Consider the following 21,054-nt stretch of genomic DNA (forward strand, 5'->3'; position numbering starts at 1 on the left):
ATCTGTTCAAACAAGCATTTTGACCCTCATCAAGCACCGTGGTCCTTTTTATTTTGTCTTCTGGTTTCTTTTTATTCCTATATATGATTTTGCTTTTATTGAATTTTACTTGGTAAGGTGACCTTGATTGCCCTGAAAGACCCATTAAATTAAATGTATTATTATTATTATTATTGTGTTAAAAAATGACAGTAATCATTCATTATTTAATAAGGCCAATTATTGAAGTCAGACAAATGAGAATTAAAATGGTCTTTGGACTTTGACACATGAAACTATAACGACATTCTTTCTTGTTTTATCAGGGAAAAAAACTAAAATATAAAGAAACTTCCAGCTAGAAAGAAATGGCGCTAAAATCCAGGATATTAAGACCATCAAACACAAACATCTGAGATCTTGTGATAAAAGAAGCAGATTTTAGTTTCATTTTCGCTGACAACCCCAGCAGCTCAATTTTACCCAGATTTAAGTGACGTCGACCGTCAGAATGTTTTCTTATTGGTTCTGATTAATGTTGACGCCCCTTTTACGTCCTAGATGAGGGATGTTCTGGAACTAGAAGCTCAGTCTGTTTATCAGGACAAAGACATTGGACCGCTGTGCTGGAGGACAAAATGGACAAAATGCTCCCCTTTATGGTTTTTGTTCTGCTGGGAATACACAGCTCTGCTGCTGGTAAGTTATTAATATATTTTTTATTCTTGCCTTGTTTTATTAGAATGTTATAAATTAATATTCAGGAATTTGTACAGTTCTGGTAAACTTCTGGTTTATTATGTAGCCTAATAACCAAACAGTTAGTTTAATTAAATCCTTAGTTTAATAAAATCTTTAACATCTAAGCAGTTGATTCTGAAATAAATATAATTTTTGAAACAAAGTAACATTTTGCTACTTAGCTAAAGTAAAGCATTTATCTTTCTCTTTCTGTTATTTACTCTTTAATAATTAACACAAACATGATATGTAAAACATATGTAAGGTTATTGTATAGTTTGTTGTTTTTTATTATATTAAATGCTGACACATTACCTACAAAATCAGTTGTCCTCGGATCGGACATAATCATTTCAAGTTGATTAAAAACTAAATATAATAATTTAATTAAATGATATATTTATCACATTAAAGGGTTTACTGTAATATGTATTAAAATCTACAAACAGTGAGTTTTGAACAATATATACTATTTTTTGTGGTTGTTCAAAATTTGTTGAACATATTCGTCACCAACCTCAAACATTTAGAAAAACTAATAAAATCAGGCAACTAAAAGGTCAACTACATTCCTGAGGACCTATTTTCAAACCTTCAGCTCTTCTGTATGTTTTAAGATCACTCAGGCTCCTGGAAGTTTATTTTCTCTTAAACTTGTTCATATTTATGGACACAGCTGCTCTCAGAACCATCTCTTTTCTATAAAACTATTAGATTAGGACATAAATGTACATTTTAAGAAGAGGTCAGATGTAGCAGGTGGAGGTGAAACAAGATGGATGAGGTGTTTCTTCCTCTCTTAATTCACTATGAAGCCTTCGAAGAGGCACACAGTGAACCTACTACCAACCTACATAATAATAATAATTAATATCTCTTGTAGATTATGCATCTTTAGTGACTAAAGCAAAATGAAAATAACTTGACAACATTTAACCAAATCTAACATTTACTGTAATTCCTCAGAGTTTCACAGTCATTTCACTCAACTTTGACCTCATGTATTTTAGGAAGTTCTGGCTAGACAGCAGCTATCTGTGGAGGAGAGAAGGAGAAGAAACAGTGAATATCAAAATAATAAGGAAAATACACAGAGAGTTAAAGGAGGAGTATCTCAGAACGGAAAGAGAAAGATGGAGGAAGAGGATGGAGGAAGGGAAGCTAAAATGTTTCAATGATTTGAATAAAAGGGGCTCAGATCACCCAGAAGCTCCCAGACAGCCCAGTGGATCAGGCCATACTGGAGCTCAGAGTAGGCAGCTTAAAGCAGGAGAAACAAAGAAAGAGAAAAATACTCTGGAGAGATGAAAGCTATGAGAGCAGAGAGTTTTATTTGTTTCAAATTCATTCATTTATTGATTATTGATCCATATAGGTCTTTAAAACAACCGGCTAAAGTGATCAAAACACTAAACAGAATCAAAAACATAAAAACAGACAACAGGAAAATAATCATAGATAAAAAGCCTCCAAACTACTAGATATTAAAAGCCTGCCTGAAAACAAACGTCTGAAGCTTAGATGTAAAGATGTCTGGTCAGTGGTGGAGTGAAGGTCTGAAGGAGGTTGGTTCTAGAGTCGAGGTTCTGCTGCTGAAAAAGCCCGGTCAGCCCAGTGCTTCAGCCTGGTCCTTGAAACATCTAATAAAGGTTGATTTGATGACCTCAGGGGTCAGTCATGTTCAAAATAAATAAGGTGGGGCATGAATATGTTTCTTCAGTGCTGTTGAGTTTTTAAAGTAATAATCTATTTTAATACAGAAATATGTTTTTGTTGAATAAAAAACATTCTATTTAGGCTTAAAGTAAATGTTGTATAATGTTAGATATTTTAACTGAATAAAACTGTATAAAAATGAACAAAAAAGAATATTTAACAGCATATATCTGTACTAAGAATGCCAGATAATGATTTAAAAACTCTAAACACATTTTAGACCAATTAAATATAAATAATTATCTTCTTATTGTGTCTGTTGACTAAAACTAAATAAAAACTGGAAGAATGTCTATTTCATAAAAAGAAATAGAAAATGAGGAGGTTGGACCAGAACATTTAACCTTAGAGTTTAATGATAGACCTTCAGATTCTGTAATTTAACTTTTTATGTTCATAATTAAAACCTGTTTTATCCAAATTCCCAAGAATTGGGGAAATTATATTTCACTAACTATAGATTATCTTATCTGCCTACAACGTTGTCATGATACCATTTTCATTTGTTCATTAATTATGCAGCTGTTAGTTGAAATTATAAATATGTTTACTTATAAATCTGTTTAGGTCCTTAATAAAAGGCAGGAGCCCAATCTATGCAGTCCTTTCTGATCATCCAGCAATATAATCTGTCAGATTAAACCTTCATCATTAGGAGCAGATTTTTGGGTTCAATAACCGACTGAAAGAGGTCAATATTCACCATGATGGTCAGAATCATTACTTTATTTTTAATAATATCAGCAGCAGCCAAAGTATTTTAACTTTATTTCTATATCAGCTCATCGTTCAAAAGAAAATATATTTTACTAAACAAGTTAATTTTGACATAATTTGTAACAGAATTATTAGTTTATCCTCTGCTGAGTTGAGAAAGTATTAATAATCGGTTCAATTAAGTGATTTTTATATAAATAAACCAAACTTAAGATTATATTAAAGTGTAGTGCCAAAAATGATTAAATATTACAAAGTATATTGCATGAAGGTTATCTTCATATACCTTTTTATAAAAAGTTCAATCTATTTTTATTTTACTACAAAAAAGTGAATATAGCTCTATAACTGAAGGTGAACCTTTATGAAATGATAGAAAGTAAAATCTTAATAAAATCTGAAATATCTGAGGTTGAAGTTGGTGGATATTTGTTCTATTTTATATGAAATAAAGGTCAGGATGTGTGAAACAATCTACTTGGGAAAGAAGAACATTTGATGAAACTCGTAGCTTTAAAAACGTTTCTGAGACACGATAAAATAATGTTTTGAATTCATTAAGTTTTAAAGTTTAATATTTATTTTACAAAATATTTTATATCAAATAAATACATCCTTAAAGAAAGATAAAACACTTTCTGAATGATCTTTTAATAATTATTATGCTATTGGTCATTTTACTTGTAAGCAAACAAATGTGGTGAATTAAATTATTTTAGTTTTATTTTTTAAGCTCAAATCAGAATCTTGTCTTTTTTCCAGTGACCCACTCCCTGAAATATTTCTACACTGGATCGTCTCAAGTCCCAAACTTCCCAGAGTTTGTGGCTGTTGGTTTGGTTGATGATGTTCAGATGGTTTACTATGACAGCAACACCCAGAAAGCAGAGCCCAAACAGGACTGGATGGAGAAGAACACTGATGAGCAGTACTGGAAGACAGAGACTGGAAACAGTCAGGGTCACCAGCAGACCTTCAAAGCCAATATTGAAATTGCAAAGCAGCGCTTCAACCAAACTGGAGGTTCGTCTCTCACTATTTATGAATCTTTTTTTTGTGTTGTTTATGACAGATATATATGATGCACTCTCACACACACACACACACACACACACACACACACACACACACACACACACACACACACACACACAGTACAGAGAGACAAATGGAGATACTTCATTGAACAGTTTCTTTAGCCATGAATAAATATAAAGTTGAACAATTGTTAAAATTAAATAAACTTTAAATAAAGTCACTCATTTTATTAACCTATATAACGCTGAATGAATCACTTCCAGGAATAATAAAATTATTAAATATTTGTTTAGAACTAGAAGCTAAATTGAGTAAAATGTGGTGTTTCAGTAGCAGCAGCATATCTTCATCATCAGTGTTTATCAGTGATATTAAACATTGTTTAAATTCCTAATATTTTCCATTTTAAAGGTTTAAATATAGCATCAATATTTAGTTCTTTATTTTCACCAGAACCTCTTTATTTTAGTTATTTCTGAGGAAATCCTTCTGAATTACTCAGATGTACAGAATCCTTCACTGAAGAAACTAAACAGAAACTATAGTTGAATGTGATTAGAGCAGGTATGTATTAATGTTGACTCAGTGTTAGTTTATAACTCAGGTCCTCTTTAGGAGATCTGGTTCTGGTGTTTGATGAAACTGATGTCAGAATGAAGGTCAAATAATGGAGGAGTTTAAACATGAAGTCATTGTCAGAGTTCTGAGCTTCTCTGAACTTTAAAACTTACTGCAGTTTATCTCCCAGGTGAAAGTTGCTTCATTTATAAAATAATAACAGAGTTTATTTTAAACTTTTAATAAGTGGTCCTTGTTCAATGCTGAGAGCATCATTTCTATCTAGAGAAGCACAAAAATCAGACAAATTAAAATATTAAAAATATATGAGAATAAAATGAGATGAGCTGAGATCAGTTATAGACGTGAACTTTATTACATATTTTATCTCTTATTTTGTTTTTAAATCTATTAAATGTTGCAGCAACTTTGATTAAAATTACACCATTAAACACAATAAATATAAAGATTATTTTATAGAAAACATCAGGAATCAAGTTGAAATAAATAATAAAAACATCCTGAATCGTATATTAAACTGTTTCTCGTCTAACATTTGATGATACGTACAATAATCTGTGTTTTTTGTTAAATATTATTTTAAACTACAGTTTTTACAGCTGGAAAAAGGAATAAAAACTGTAAACTGGACATTTTTATAGTTGACTGATATTCTTTAGTAGCTTGGTGGTATTTCTAGTGGTTTTATTTTCTGTCATTATTGTATTTCTCTGATTTCTGCCTCAAATCATCTGTTTGTTGTGTAAAGTTGGAGCGCTCTGAGGATTTACACTCATGATTCAGTTCTGCTTCAGTTGGTTGGAAAACCTTGAAGTTAACCTTTAATTACTGTCAGAACAACAGTGAGAGCGTCTGTCTGTCCTCACATCCACAGAGCTGTATGTCAGCTGTGTTCTCTGCATGGAAACTATATTTAAAAATGAGTAAAAACAATTAATATAACTGAGAAACAAACTAAACATAATGAGACAAAACAACTAAAAGTAGGAAAATATGACTGAACGTAGAATTTAAAAAGAAAAGACTTGATTGCAGGTTTAAGCAGCTCAGACGGTCAAACTGATCAGTAACAGATTTTATCACACAGTGAGTCAGAAAGTTACTTGGTGTTGAAAACACAGATGGAGCGACTGAAGATCAGCTGAAACATTACTGACTGAGAGGAGCTGAACAAGCAGGAAGATCAGAGTTACTGCTGGAAGATGAAGACTAGAAACTGATGCTGCAGTGTGAACATGTGCAGCAAAGCTTCACATTTCATTTATACAGCAGCTTCATTTCATTTTAACTGATTAAAAACTGGAAACACAGAAAACAGTCAAAATGTTTCAAGTTTTCACAACGTTTAAACTCTTGGATCTTTTAACTCTTTACTGAATAAAATCATGAAGTTAGTTTTTGCTGAAGGCCACGCAGCGTCTCCATAAACAGCAGCATGACTGAGAAACAGGGAAGGAACCCTGAAACAGGAAGATCTGGGTCCAAACAGAACCAGAACAGACCAGAGAGATGAGTGGTTGTATTCCTGTGAGCAGCTGTGGTGCCTTCAGGTAGATCAGCCTCGTTTCTCTCAGACGGCCACCAGGGTTCATGTCCAGGAGTCTCCACACTCCACAGAGAGAAGATCTGCTGCTGAATCCACACTGGGAGACGAACTGGACCTTTAGCTGGTTCTTCTCTCCATTCACCAGTCAGTCCAGATGGAGTTTGTGTTGGTTTCAGTTTGTGTTCTGGTTCTGTTGTCAGAAGAGCTGCAGGATCTTTAACTTTGAAGGTTATTCTGGGATCTGTTGGCCTTAAAGCTGCAGAGAGAGCAGAGCTGTGAGATCATCAGAGGAGAGGAGCAGCAATGATGATCCTTCAGAAAGAACCAGAGAGGAGATTCATCTCAGCTGGAACATTAAAGTGAAATAAAACCTGTTTCTGTGCTGATGTTCCTGCAGTGATCAAACCCTGGACCTAAACTCTCCTTCAGTGGAAGCTTCTAGAAAACCTTCTGGAGGTTAAAGTCTGTAGAGCCTCACAGGAAGAGGAAGTTCCTGAACTGATGATGTTTCTGTGTAGTTTCAGTTGTTGTGATGTTAAAGGAAGGATCAGGTCTGGTCTGAGTCTGCTGGTCAGGAGTCTTCATCAGGGTGGTTCTGCTCCTGCAGCTCACATGGACCTCCATCATCTTCATCAGGGTGGTTCTGCTCCTGCAGCTCACATGGACCTCCATCATCTTCATCAGGGTGGTTCTGCTCCTGCAGCTCAAATGGACCTCCATCATCTTCATCAGGGTCAATAAGCTGAGTGTTAGTGGAGGCAGAGAAGCTCTGTGATGGAGAGAGGAGATGGACTGTTAGGATCTGACTCTTGACGGCTGTCTCTAAAGTCTCCACATGTTGCCATAGAAACACATTTCCATCCTCTGATTGGCTGTGAGGAACATGTGACCTTCAGTCTTATCAAGTTTGTGCTGAGATGTTCCTGCAGACGTTCTCAGCTGCTCACATCTTCCACAACATGTTTGGCTGTGAGAACAACGATGAGACTAGAGAGGTCAAAGGTCACGATCAGAGAGGTGATGATGGAGAAGATTTCCCAGCAGTCTGTTCACTGACCAACACCAAGGAGACGAGAACGTGGCTGTTTGGATGAGAACCAGCAGAACCAGACAATGACCCGGTTCTGCTGTTAGAGACTGAAGAACAGAACCAAAGGAAAAACCTCCCACACCTAAAGAGGTTCTGAGATCAGAACCACTGTAGATCTCTGCCCAGTGGTTCTGTTCATCTCACACTAACCAGCAGATATTAGGAACACTTTATCCACCAGAACTTTAGCTAAACTTCCCGGCCCACAGGAAACCGCTCCATCAGAACCAGATTCTGGACCGAGCTGAGCCGCACCAAGCAGGATGGAGATGCTGCCCGATTAACTGTTTGTTCTCAGTGGAAATTAGTTTAAATCAAGTTAACAGACAGAACATCACTAAAATGGGCCCATTTGGACTGAACCAAACCACCAGCAGAACCTTACTGGACTGAACTCAGTTTGTTTGGTAAATAAATAAAAAGTAAAACTACAGATTAGATGAAATCAGGTTAAAATGACTGATGGCTGTCGGTGCCGTCAGGAACATCAATTATCTGTTTGATGCTAAATTAGTTGGAAATAATTTAGTGATCATAAAAATGTATTTATGGCTAATATGACATCAAATAGAAATATAATCTTCCTCTAATAAATAAAACATGTCCTGAATAGTTTAAATATTTGGGTCAAAGAATAAAACAAGGAGCAGATTAATCCATGAATGGCTCCAAATGAAGAAGAAAACCTAAAATCTGAGGAAAAACTTGATATTTTAGATGATTTCCACTCTGTGTCTCCATCACTGACAGTCAGTAGAAAACCTTCATGTCAGAACTTCCAGACATCAGACGACCTTCAGGAAAATGTTCTGCTGTTCTCCAGCTTCCTGACATTTAATGTGAGCAGCACCAACTAACCTGCTGGCCCACTTCCTGCTGCAGCAGCTCCAACCTGGAGACACTGCGGACCCTCATGTGTTTCCATGCTGATCTTTAACCAAACTGAAACGCCTCATTGGTGGGAAAAAAGGTCCGAATATGTTCTGGTTCCGTTTTAGTTCAGAGGTGTGGAAACTGTAGCTGAGATGGTCTGATCCGGTTAAAGCCCGGTTCGGTGTGTTCATGTAACACTCTGACTGTTTCTAGCAGGTGTTTTATTGTGGATCAGAAACGTTCAGTGAAGCAGGAGAACCAGAACCGCTCTGATCCAGAACATTCGTTAAAGACGCAGCTTTTCTCCTCCGTCTGTTCAGAGACAGACAGGAATGAAACGGGTCAGGATTATTTGTCTCCTCCATGCTGATGGAGAAGAGTTGGACCTCTGCTGCTGTAGAAGAACCAGCAGGTCACATCACAGGAACATGAGAGGAACGTTAAACCGAGGCGTGGTCCTCCTCTCAGTAACTGTGAAACACAGGAACCAAAGGAGAAACATCATCCAGGAGACAGAAGAAGTCCAGCTGCATCAAGTGTTTGTTAACAGTGAAGCTCAGCAGATAAAACCATCTCTAGACTCAGAGGGAATCAGAACTTTGTGCAGCTGGAAGCAGGTTCTCCTTCAGGTTCAGCAGATTGGATGAAACCCTTGTAGAAAACACAGTAAAACAGTTCAGACAGGGTTGAAGGTCCTTACTGCAGCTTCTCCCTGAACCTCTTTTTCTCCACAACATCTGCTGTGATGAAGCTGCGTTTCTATGAATGAAGTCCTTCATCTTCTTCAGACGCTCGTCTAACAAACATCTCAGCAGCTCAGAGCAGAAACACAGTTTGTCTGGTGAGCAGGAAGCTTCATGAGCTACAATCAGGTTTCTGCTCCTTCAGTCGTCTGGCAGCACAGAGAAATACTGACCTGAGAGCAGCTGAACTGTGTGTTGATTCAGAAGCAGCTTGAAGATCAGACTGATGGCAGCTTTAAGAAGCTCAGACTGTCAGACTGATCACAAACAGTTTATTGTCGTCTGAACTGAAGATCTAATCAGGTCTCCTCTGATCAGGAGGGAAGATCTTTCCCAGCATCAGCAGAAGAACCCATCATGTTCAACAGCTGCTTTATAGAGGAGGAGGTCCTGGGTCAGTGGTTCTGGGTTGTAGAGTCAATTTGTGGACAAGGTGTTTGGTTCCATGTGTGGAGTCTTTCCAGAACCTCTGAGGAGACAGAAACAAACTGAAGGAGAAGAAACACAGATGGAGCGACTGAAGATCAGCTGAAACATGACTGACTGAGAGGAGCTGAACCAGCAGGAAGATCAGAGTTACTGCTGGAAGATGAAGACTAGAAACTGATGCTGCAGTGATCAAAACTGGACCTAAACTCTCCTTCAGTGAAGAACTCTGAGCAGAAACCTCACAGTAACGTCTCACTTCAAAACGTTCTCCTCAGACATGTCACCTCGCTGTCTGTCTGCAGATGAACATGATGTAAAACTAAATTAATGATGAGATAAACCTGTTCAAAAGTCACAATGTCTATGTACCTCTGAGTCTCATTAAGTTACACTAATCAATGTAGATAAACTGCAGACAGTAGATCTGTATATGATGAAGGTTTCTTTGGATGATAATAAATAACTTTTATAACTTTTTCTCAGCAGTTTCTGTTGGTTTCTCTTTCTCTCTAAGATGTCTGCAATGTTTGGATGACTGTTGTGTTAATTCATAAAATCTGGTGTTAAAAGAGTAATAAACAAAAACTCGTCTTAGTTTCTGTTTTCTCTCTCTGTATTTTAGGTGTCCACATTTACCAGGAGATGTACGGCTGTGAGTGGGATGAGGAGACTGGACAGGTTACTGGGTATGATCAGGTTGGCTATGATGGGGAAGACTTTCTAACATTGAACGCAGAGACAAACACATGGATCGCTCCAAATCAACAGGCTACAATTACTACAAACAAATGGAACAATAACAAAGCTTTGCTGGAGTCTGATAAGAACTACCTCAACCAGATTTGTCCTGAGGGGCTGAAGAAGTATGTTAACTATGGAAGGAGCTCTCTGATGAGAACAGGTATAGTAACATAACCTGATATTATTTTATTATTTAAATTCCTTGTTTTACTAGAATTACTCAAAGGTAATGTTATAACACTCATCTAGATACCAACTTCTTCACTACATTTAAACTGGACTCAGTTCTGTTTGTGTATCTGAGGCTCGTCTCCAGCTCTGACACATTTCAAGTAATGTACTTTTCATTAGACATGAATCATTATAAACTGGTTATATTTGAACTTTGTGTCTCCATCTCCAGATCTTCCATCAGTTTCCTTTCTCCAGAAGACTTCCTCCTCTCCAGTCAGCTGCCACGCTACAAGTTTCTACCCGAACAGAGCTGAGATGTTCTGGAGGAAAGATGGAGAAGAGGTTCATGATGGTGTGGACAAAGGAGAGATCCTCCCTAACAATGATGGGACCTTCCAGATGAGTGTGGACATAGATCTGTCCTCTGTTGCAGCTGAAGACTGGACCAAGTATGAATGTGTGTTTCAGCTCTCTGGAGTCAAAGAAGACGTCACCCACAGACTGGAGAAAACAAGGATCTTGACCAATGAATGTAAGTAATGGTGTAAAGAGCTGCATGTGTTTATAGGTAGATATCTGCTGATTACAAAGTTCTGTCTGCTTTCATCGTCTTTTTAAATTTAGATTCAGTTTTAGGGCTCAGAACCAGAAGCTTTCTTTGTTTGGATCATTATCTCAGCCTGAACCATAAAATAAAAGTTAAAACACCTGATTTGATGCTGATACAATCGACTCCAGGTGTTTGAGCTTCTTTTTATTGTCAGTAAAAACCAGTTTCAATAAAAACTTTCAGGTTTATTCATTTAGAGGTTTTAGGTGATGTTAGACTTTATGCAACCATTCACTGCATTAATTGAATTAACAGCTTTATAACACTTGAAAATCAATGTGCATTATTATTGAATTAACCTCACAATTATAGTAACTGAAGGAAATAGACTGAAGCTTAATGGAGGTGTGAGTTTGTTCAGTGTAAGAAAAACGTAGAGAACAGAAACCAGAACCAGCAACAGAAGAACAAAGATAAAACCTGGTCCTGGTGTTCAGACAAACTGGGATAAAAGACATGAACAAACCAGTGACTCTGCATGAGTTTGACCTGGTTTATCTTCTCAACAGCAAATACCATCAATCTGATCATCCCTGTTGTTGTTGCTGTGGTTCTCCTTGGTCTCCTTGGTCTGATTGGATTTATTGTTTACAAGAAGAAGAAGAACGGTGAGAGACGATATTTTGTCTTCATTTTCATGTACTTTGATTGTTGACCTTCAGTCAGTGAGAAATAGACCTGATTTAAACATTAGAGGGTAATATTGACCACATTTATGCCCCATTTTCATTGGCTCGATTTGGCCCTACTCCACTCTGCTTGCCTTGTGAGTGTTTCCATTACAGTTTTTATAGACTGCTGGAGATTGGCACCAGCTCCCCCGTGACCCACTATAGAAGAAGCAGTATAGAAAATGACTGACTGATGACAATTATAAATCATGCCTGAAGGCTGAAAGAAAAGAAAATTGTCACATCAGCTTTCTGAATTACACAGAGGCAACACGCTGTATTTATTAACAGCTGATTTCACCGTTAAAACCAGCGGTTCAGACACACAAACATTTCCCCCTAAAACACACAAAACAAAACACCAGCATGAAACAGCAACTTTGGTTCAGAAATGTATTGATGGTCCTTCAGCGAACCACCATGTAAAGGAAGAGGGAGCAGCAGAGAGCAGCTGCCTGTAATCAGACTGAATGCATTGGATCAAACTGGAGGAAGACCCTGGTGAATGTGCAGAACACGAATGTCCAATATCCAACCTAAAACTGATGTCACCGCGGTCAAAAGTCAGCAGTTTTGTGCTTTAATGTCCTTGTCTTCATTATTGCCATGGATGAGACAAAAACGTCCTCATAAAGGCCAAAACTGTAACTTCTTCAGACAAACTTTGGACCTTCATTAGTCCAGACAGCAGCGTCTCTCCTCTCTGCTTCTGCTCCCACACCCCCTCACATCAGAACCCCTGAACCTTATTTTAGAAGTTCTGGCTGGGCTGTGGTCCAGATAATTAACCCACTGGATCATTTTAGGCATAAAAACATAAATAAGACATTCTTGCATATACATTAATACAAACATTAGTATTTAGTTTGTTTTTATTTTCTATTTAATCATTAAATTTTTTATGATTTCACGCAGCACAGTGCACCACACTGATGGCTGGAGGCGGGGCTTCAGCAGCCAGCGGGTCATTAGAAACACAACTGGTACCGTACCAAGTAGAGTGGAGCTGTGCCGGCTGAAACAAGCCAGTAGAAGACTGGAAATAGACATGATTAATAAAACCTGGTCCAAACAAGCTGTAAATCATGGAAAAATGGCAGAAAACCTAAACTTAAAAAAACAGCTTCAGTATGAATGAATTTCATCATTTTTTCAGTTGTGATTTCGTGGTAATAATATCAGTGTGCAGCAACAAATCTGGCTTTAAACATTTGAGTTGTACTGGTTGCTGTTTGCTGGATTTTACCAGAGTTGAAGATCAGGTCATTTTCTTAAAAATGTCAGTTAATCAGTATTAATGGTCTCCAAGCAGAACTTCACTCATCCAGCAGAAGCTCCTCTGTAGCTAATATTGTTAGTAGTACAGAGATTATTCAGCGTTCAGAATATCTCTGAAGACAATAAGAAACATCATTTCTATTTGTATAAAATAGTCTCAATTCACCTATAAATAAATGCTAAATCTGCTGAATAATAATCTGCTTAAATATTATTGGCGTCATTCATGATATTCTGATACCTTCCTGGTAAGAGACAGGAAATTGAGGCATCTTCAGTTTCAGACAAGCTAACTTGTTGTCCTCACTTCTTCTCAGTTCTAGATGTTCATCAATGTTCAACTTTTAAACCAGATATCTACCAAACTGAGCCTAGAAGTCTATGAACCATTTATTTAGCTGCATTTTCATCTAAAATGTTTACTGGGCCGCATCTGTAGAAATAGGATAGAAGTGAAAGGATCTTTTAAGACGAGATATAAAGTTGTTTTTCTGTCTGTTTCAGCCAAGCGTCCTCCTTCTCGTAAGTAAAGCCTCTTTCTATTCTAATCTATTTTTATCTCTAGCTCTGTGTTTTCTAGAAGTCTTTCTGTTTTATGGTGCTGGAGATGTTTTCAGGACATTTTCTGTACATTTTACATCAGTTTACAGCAGAACATTAATTCACCTGCTTGTTGACGTTACAGCTGTGGAGAACGCTCAGGCCCCAGAGGAAACCAAGTTTCTTCCAGAACCATGAAGAAACAGAACCAGGACAACACAAAGCTGTGAGTTGCTGAATGTTGAACAAAGATGTTTTTAATAAATATAAGACCTGAATGTAACATTTTATTTCCTGTAAAAGTTTGAGGCATGTTAGAAAAATAGAAAAAGGTTTGATAATTTTAAAAGGGACATTGATTATAAAGTTAATGTTTTTAAAAAGAGTGATAATTTTAGAAACATTTATAACAGTTTATCAGATAAATCAATGACAGAAATAAGGAATCTCTACTTTAGGAAGATGATTATTCAGTTTTACTCTTTGGAAAGAGGAAAATAGATTCTGCATATAACCCATTTATTATGTTTAGCAGCTGAATATTCTGACTTCGTTAAACATACATAAAAAAGGCAGTTAATAATGTTATTAATAGAACACCTTTATGGATCATAAGGAATAACTTAATATTCTAGAAGACAATTATGGGATTGATATGTAATTTATATTTCCAAAACAAAATCATGCAGAAGTGTAATTATAGAAAATGAGGCTGCAGATAAATGATGAAGCTCTCAGATCTTAACAGGTTGTTACATCTGGTTGAATAACAGGAAACATCCAACTAGAAATCTGTTGGTTGAAACAACTGAGAGGATTTTAAAACTTAATTAAACATTGAATTCCAGCACTTTGTTTTTAACTAAATCTTTGTCTGTCTCTGCAGGTTCATGGATAAAGTTTGCACTGAAACAAGAAACAGCTCCACTCTCTCTATTACTGGTGAAATGTAATTCATGTTAAATTTTAACAGACGTGAATCCAGTGATAAAATTGATGAATATTGTAAAAATGGAAGTTAAAACAATTGGAGATATTAGATACTGTTCCTGTTAGTGTAACGATAGTAAGTTTTGTTTGTGTTAAACTGTTCTGATCCAATCAACTACAGATACATTAATCTAGCTGTCAGATATTCATTATAACCACTGAGTTAAGTTTTTATCATGGTGATGATTTCATATCTGAATTTAATTTCTAGATGTGTTGCTGTTCACCTAATTCTTTCAAAAATATCTTGTTTTGGGTAAATTATATATTTTCTTTCATAGTCTTTCAGCTAAATATAGTTTATTTTGTCTGTCATTCATTTTTATTTTACTTCTGATTAAAACAGCTTTAAAATAGTTTTTTTTTTCTTTAATCTTTTCTATTTGATGTACCGGTAGACATGAAAAAGTTTGTGTAAGGATTTTTTTTTTGCTATTTTATAAACATGATCTGGGGCTTAAATAAGTTCTATTGTTGGGTTTAGTATATTGGTGTTCTGTAAATTTGGTTTGCATTTAAATAAATTTCCTCCAAATCCAGCATTTCTTTGTTTTTTTTATATTGTTAGACAAGGCTGAGGTTCTGACCCAATGAGTCTGACCTAAAGATACTTTTGTGGTTTTCTTGAACAGTAACTTACCCAACAAAGTGGAGTAAAATGTTTTTATTTGACCTTTTCCTGTATATTTTATTTGTTGACTTTTAGATGATTTTATATAGGTTAATAATTTTCGAAGCATCATTGTCAAACCCATATTTAATTTGCTGACCCACATACAGAAATCATTCAGGGAAACAGATTGAAAACATCAAGTGATTTATTTACACTATTTAAATGTGCAGTTATGTAAAGAATTTGTGTTTATTTGTGAACCATTCCATTGTAGATTTGGCTTTATGAAGGTTGGCCAGGGCAGCCTTAAAGCTGGCTGCATGGACAAGATTGTCATCCAGGTAGACAACACAGCATCTTCGTGGGACATGGGCCTGCACCTTCACCATCAGGCGTTCGAAGGAAACTGGGGCATTGCAGAGGCCAATAGGCATTACTTTAAATTGCTACAGTCCTTGGCCGAGGGTGAATGCAGTCTTGGGGCGGGCTTCTAGTTCCACTTGCCAGAGTCTGCTCAGGAGATCAAGGGAACTAAACCAGGTGGACCCAGCAATAAAGTCAAGAGTATGATCAGACCACCAGTCTGTCTTTATTTCCCACCAGTGCTGCCCAGGGGCTGTTTGAAGACTCTATGATGTCAGCCTCTAGCATCTCTTTGATCTTCTTTTCTGTCGCAGTCCGCCTTGAAAAAAGCAGATGACGGGGCTGCAGACGGATGGGTCTTGTCTCACTGGTGTCAGTGTTGTGCTGGACTAGATTGGTGTGGGAACACTCCTCATGTTTGGCAGCAAAAATGTCAATGTAGACCTCCAGCAGGTCTCGTAACTGTTCGTGTTGGTGGCGCACTTGGTGTCTACCAATTGTGTTGGTGGTGGAATTGGATGGTTTTGTGACCCAGCAAGAGTGTGACTGTAGTAACATCTAAACATCTATTATGCCCCCCTATGTTGTCAGCAGGTCCAGTCTAATAATGTAGGGGTCTTGGATGTCTGCCTGCCAGAACAGGTGTTTGCTGTTCTGACCGTCCACCTCTACGTTAAGGACCTGCCAGCCTTTCATCCTGGAGCGCTCACCTGTGGCTGTAGTGATGTATCTCTTGGTTAGGGCCCATCCTCGGGGCCTTGGGGTTCTTGTGCCAGGCAGCGTGCTTGGTGAAACCAAGGAGAGAGTGGAGCCAGTATCCATCAGGGCACGAAAGGAAATGCCATTGAGCCTAATGTCTTTGTATAACCCATGTGGTCTGCCTAGCCGGCCCCATTGCAATGCATTCTCTGTTACAGGGGTGTGAACTCAGTGTGCAAAGGATGCAGAGGGTCATTGAGAACTGATGCTGCCCTCTTAGTCACTCTTGTTCTGAAGACCAGATTAAATCAGCACCAACAATCTTAGTACAGACCCTAACTATGCCTAATAACCTCTTTTTCATCATTAATTTGTCACAAAAAGGTAGTTTTAAGATCTTATTAAGCTCAAAAGTAGACCTCAAAACTTCATCTGTGCAGTCAGTTCGTCAAGAATGAGACTATTTTTAATGTTTTTTCTGACTTTTCAGAGCAGTCGAGTTCCGTTTACAAGCGGTTCTGGCTGCTAAACTAAGCTAAGCTAACCGGGTAGTTGGACTAGGACTTCCCCACTAACCACTGCCTGATATTGGCTCTCGACTCTGGGATTTCCCACTGCTTGTTATCTGTTTGTGGCTGCTGAAAGGGAATATACAGCGTTTTGTAGGCATGTGGTGAATAACTGCAAGTACCAGAAAACTGAGTATTTTTTGCTGGAAATTTTTCACATTTAAAGTTAATATAGGCATCAATTATAAACTGTTTCGCTACACTTCAGTAAGAAAATATTTTTATGGAGTATGGATTATCAGAGCACTTAAAATTTTCCTTGTACATAAAAAATACATATTTCACCAAGATCCTCACAACTTCCCCGTACGTCATTAGGTTGATTTAAATAAATGGTACGTGGCCTTTCTGAGCAATGGAAAAATAATGTACAGAATTCCCTGGGATTCCTTTTACCCGGGTCAAACACATCCTTGGGCTTTTCCACTCTATGGGGCTCCCTCCTCTGGATCATTTAGGCCACCCATCAAATGTGGGTCCTATTTCCTCCCCGTCACACCTCCTGGCGGTGGCTGGGGTCTCTGCCCGCTGGTGTATTGGTGGTTCTCTATGTCCGTGGCTGTCTGCTTTGGTATGTGCCAAGGCTGGATTTCCTCTGGTGTAGCCAGCTGCCGGCAGGCCCTGTGAGCTCGTCGCTGGAGCTCCCTGGGGCTTCTGCACTGTAGATGCTGGTTGGTTCCACTGGATTTCTCCTCTGCTCCTCTCTGGGGGGGTTGCGGTAGGTCAGGTGGTGGTTCTTCCATTGGGTTCCCGTGCTCAGGGGGGCCCTTGGGTGTCTGTCTCAGGTCCTGGGGGGCAGGCCTGTGTCTCCTCACACTCATTATTAAATATTCTTATGGAGAAACCTTGTATACACCAGCACACTCACACTAACACCACAGGTGGTTGGATTCAGGTGTTTATAAATAAACAGATGTTTTATATTGAGCTGTGATTGCCACTAAATACATCTTGCATTCATTAGTACCGTATACTTTTCAGTAACATTGTTATATATGCATTTCTGCAGGTATAGAAGCAGTCTTCAAGGGTGTTGTATTCTCTTTATCTTTCTTTCTCACCTCTATTATTTCTCCTTCTCTCCCTTTCTTGATTGTTTTACTTTTCATTTTTGTCTCCATGTCCATTGCATTTAAAATAACCACAAAGCAGTTTCTAATAAAGTATTTTTTTATATATATATCAAGGGGAGTATTGTAGCATTAGCCGGTAATGCTCCTCTTGTGAAAGTAAATCTGTTGGGCTTTTTACTATTATGCTGATGATTTTCAGCTTTACTTATCTATAAATCCTGATGAGCCTAACCAGTTAAGATAGTCTACAAGCATGTCTTGAAGATATAAAAACTTGGATGACTTTAAATTTTCAACAGAAGTTGTCGTCTTTGGATCCGAATCTTTGAAGAAGAAACTGCTTAGTCAATCAATGTGGACGGTATTAAATTGATCTCTGGTAATAAAGTAAAAAAAAAACTTGATGTTATCTTTAACTAGGACATGTCATTTAAATCCCATATTAAAACAGTTTCTAGGATTTCCCTCTTTCACCTTTGGAATATTGCCAAAAAATATCCTGTCCAGGAGTGATGCTGATAAACTAGTCCATACATTTGTTTCTTCAAGGCTGGACTATTGTAATTCTTTACTATCAGGATGTACACAAAATACAGTTAAAAGCCTTCAGCTGATTCAAAATGCTGCAACGAGAATAGAATTGATAATTCTCCTCCTCACATATAAAGCCCTTAATGATTTAGCTCCATCATACATCAGAGATCTGATTGGTCCATATTTTCCTAACAGAGCACTTCATTCTCAGACTGCAGGTTTACTGGTGGTTCCTAGAGTCTCTAGAAGTAAAATGGGAGGCAGATCCTTTAGTTATCAGGCTCCTCTGCTGTGGAACCAACTCCCAGTTTTAGTCCATGAGGCAGACACCTTGTCTACAACTTAATGCTCACCTTCTACAGGTGATTTACACTTGGCCTTTTCTTTCAGTGTTTAACTCTGTCACTCCAAGACATGGCTACTGGCTAAGCTTCAACTGTGACTAACTGTATGTGACCTCTTTCATCCTCTAGAGTTGAAAACTGGCTCCGAGTACATCTGCTTAGCTGTCTTTCTCTCCTAGAAATAGACACCAAATCTTAATAATGTTATGTTGTAAGCATGAAATAGAAAAAGCCAACCAGTTAAATGATGATAGTCATATGGTTTTAAAATACAGGTAAATAATGCTAGTCTTTAAGTCCACCATGGGACCCCATTAATGCCAAACAGCTAGATTATATAATTAAACAGCACAGATATTTCAACCCTGAAATATTTTTCCCAATCATACATAATTGATGAACAAGGACATTCTAAAAGATTTGAAGAGTAGCGCATCACTTGCACTGGCATAAAGAAAATATTGGTAGACGACTTACTGCCTTGTTATTTTCATACACATAAGGAAACAGTGCTGTACAAAAAATAAAACTAGAAAACAGTAACAACAAAAATAAGTTAAGCTAAACAAGGGTGTTCATTTGAAAAAAGTAAATTAATTCATTTACTGACAGTAATATAGGTTATGTTGGGATGAGTGACTATGGAGACACAATTGTGTTAATGAATATAATAGAAATATTCTTTATTAGGGTTATTTCTGGAGTAGTTAGTCATCATAAGAAATGTTTATGATCCAAAAAATCAAGAATGTGGGATATTGTTAGTCCATTTTTGGAAGGGGATACAAATTGTGGCAGGCTCAGCATGATAGAGGCTGTTTCCCCCCAAAATTGTAGAAATTTGTTGGCTGACTTTGTGCATGATTAGGACAGAAAGACTTAAAAATAAAAACCACTAATCATAATGTAAGGATAGCAGCATAAAATAAAATATGAAACTTGATGTTAGAAGACATGGTGATGCTAGGATACTTCCAGGCAGTCTGCATGACTCTGCTCCAAAGACAAATGTCAAAAACACCATTAGAAAGATGAAAAAAGCTGGACAGCACTTATAAACTGGGCTGCAGTGTTTTAAATCTGTAAAACTTTTAACATTCAGTATTGAGAAGTCTAAATAATTTCAAACATGCCATTCTAATAAAATATATTTTTTTAAACTCCTTATACATTGTTATATTTTTTAAAGTCTCGTTTCTATATTTCTTGATTGAATCTAGATCTGCCAGATAAGAATAATTTTGTCTGTAACTTGTGTTTATTTCATCATATTCTGTATCTGTTTTATATGATGCGGTCTATCTATCAACAACAAAAATACAGGAACAGGCGGACAGCTGTGATGGACTCAGGAAGGTGGATGTTTGGTTTCAGCAGAGAGACAAGCGACAATTAAATAACACAAAGCAAATTATATTTTCATGAGACATCTGGAAATGAAGACAGAGCTGTTTACTTTTGCGTTATATTGAGTGATCAATCGAGTTTAAACAGACGTGATTATCCTCAGATTTAACCCACTAACTGAACCACAATGTAACGACAATCTTCTTTGACTTCGTTAACAAAAGTAAAACATCTTGATTTTTACGTCTAGTTGGTTGGAAATGAGGTTGACTGGATTCACTCTTCCTGCTGAATGCGCGCTCCTGACGCAGGCGATACAAATTCTGTCGGGAAACTCATGCCGGGTTTCCCTAATGGGTGGAAGTCAAACACAGATATAATTCAGTCAGATTATAACGGGTGATGCTTGGTTTATTGGCGGTCTATGCCCCACGCATTGTATAGAGGCACCTATTACTCTCCACCTGTAAACTGGACTCTTTATTTATTATTATTCCGTCTACATTAATGCAGCCCGCACCGTAGGCTGCATCCACACAATATATGTATCAACACGTGTGGCTCGGTTTTGAGATGTGTGCTGTAACTTTTATTGCCGCTTTGAGTTACCATGGCGACATAATTAGCCAAAAACCACACTCAACAGTTGCCATTTTGGGTCAGTTTGTTGGGCCGGGCCTCTGCTTTAACACAATGTATTTGTAATTGTTTTAGGTCACCAGGAGTCAGAGTTCTGAGTCCCTGTCTCATCTATTCTGAGTGACAGTTTGAGCAGGAATCCATGAGTGACACCACACTGTAAACCCAAAAAAGCAGAACTTAAAAAAAGTGAGGCAATCAGTTGCCACAATTTGTTTAAGTTCATAAATTAAAAAATATCATTAAATATATATTTTGAGTTCATGTTAAGCGTAAATTTAAATTACAATTAAATTAAAATTACTGATTAAGCCAACTCAAAAATGTTCAGTTTCTGCTACTTAGAATATTTATTCATCTTTCTCATTGCAATAACTCAAGAGAAATGAATAATTTCAAGCATAAAAACTCAGGATAC

At 37.3% G+C, this 21,054-nt stretch overlaps 1 protein-coding gene and 1 long non-coding RNA gene across 2 annotated transcripts; one reads left to right on the forward strand and one right to left on the reverse strand.

Moving 5' to 3' along the window:
• The first annotated feature begins 522 nt into the window (after positions 1–522).
• LOC124878935 (H-2 class I histocompatibility antigen, Q9 alpha chain-like) lies at positions 523–14,994 on the forward strand. The gene is made up of 8 exons (XM_047383141.1): positions 523–678; positions 3,916–4,176; positions 10,074–10,352; positions 10,596–10,898; positions 11,486–11,584; positions 13,430–13,447; positions 13,611–13,691; positions 14,352–14,994. The coding sequence occupies exons 1-7, from the start codon at positions 618–620 to the stop codon at positions 13,661–13,663; spliced, it is 1,074 nt and encodes a 357-aa protein (XP_047239097.1). The 5' UTR covers positions 523–617; the 3' UTR covers positions 13,664–13,691; positions 14,352–14,994.
• On the reverse strand, positions 6,458–7,517 carry LOC124878945. Its single transcript, XR_007040909.1, has 2 exons — positions 7,031–7,517; positions 6,458–6,934 (listed from the first exon to the last, which is right to left on the reverse strand). It is a non-coding gene; the product is annotated as an uncharacterized LOC124878945 (long non-coding RNA).
• Positions 14,995–21,054: the final 6,060 nt, after the last annotated feature.

This window comes from Girardinichthys multiradiatus, chromosome 13 (genome assembly GCF_021462225.1).
Source record: "Girardinichthys multiradiatus isolate DD_20200921_A chromosome 13, DD_fGirMul_XY1, whole genome shotgun sequence".
NCBI classification, from domain to species: Eukaryota; Metazoa; Chordata; class Actinopteri; order Cyprinodontiformes; family Goodeidae; genus Girardinichthys; species Girardinichthys multiradiatus.

What these genes read in the sequence shown, in the direction of transcription:
- LOC124878935 (XM_047383141.1), top strand. Translation starts at nt 618, where the DNA reads ATGGACAAAATGCTCCCCTTTATGGTTTTTGTTCTGCTGGGAATACAC. An exon ending in AATACACAGCTCTGCTGCTG is followed by an intron (nt 679 to 3,915) that starts GTAAGTTATTAA and finishes TCTTTTTTCCAG; the next exon opens with TGACCCACTCCCTGAAATAT. An exon ending in GCGCTTCAACCAAACTGGAG is followed by an intron (nt 4,177 to 10,073) that starts GTTCGTCTCTCA and finishes TCTGTATTTTAG; the next exon opens with GTGTCCACATTTACCAGGAG.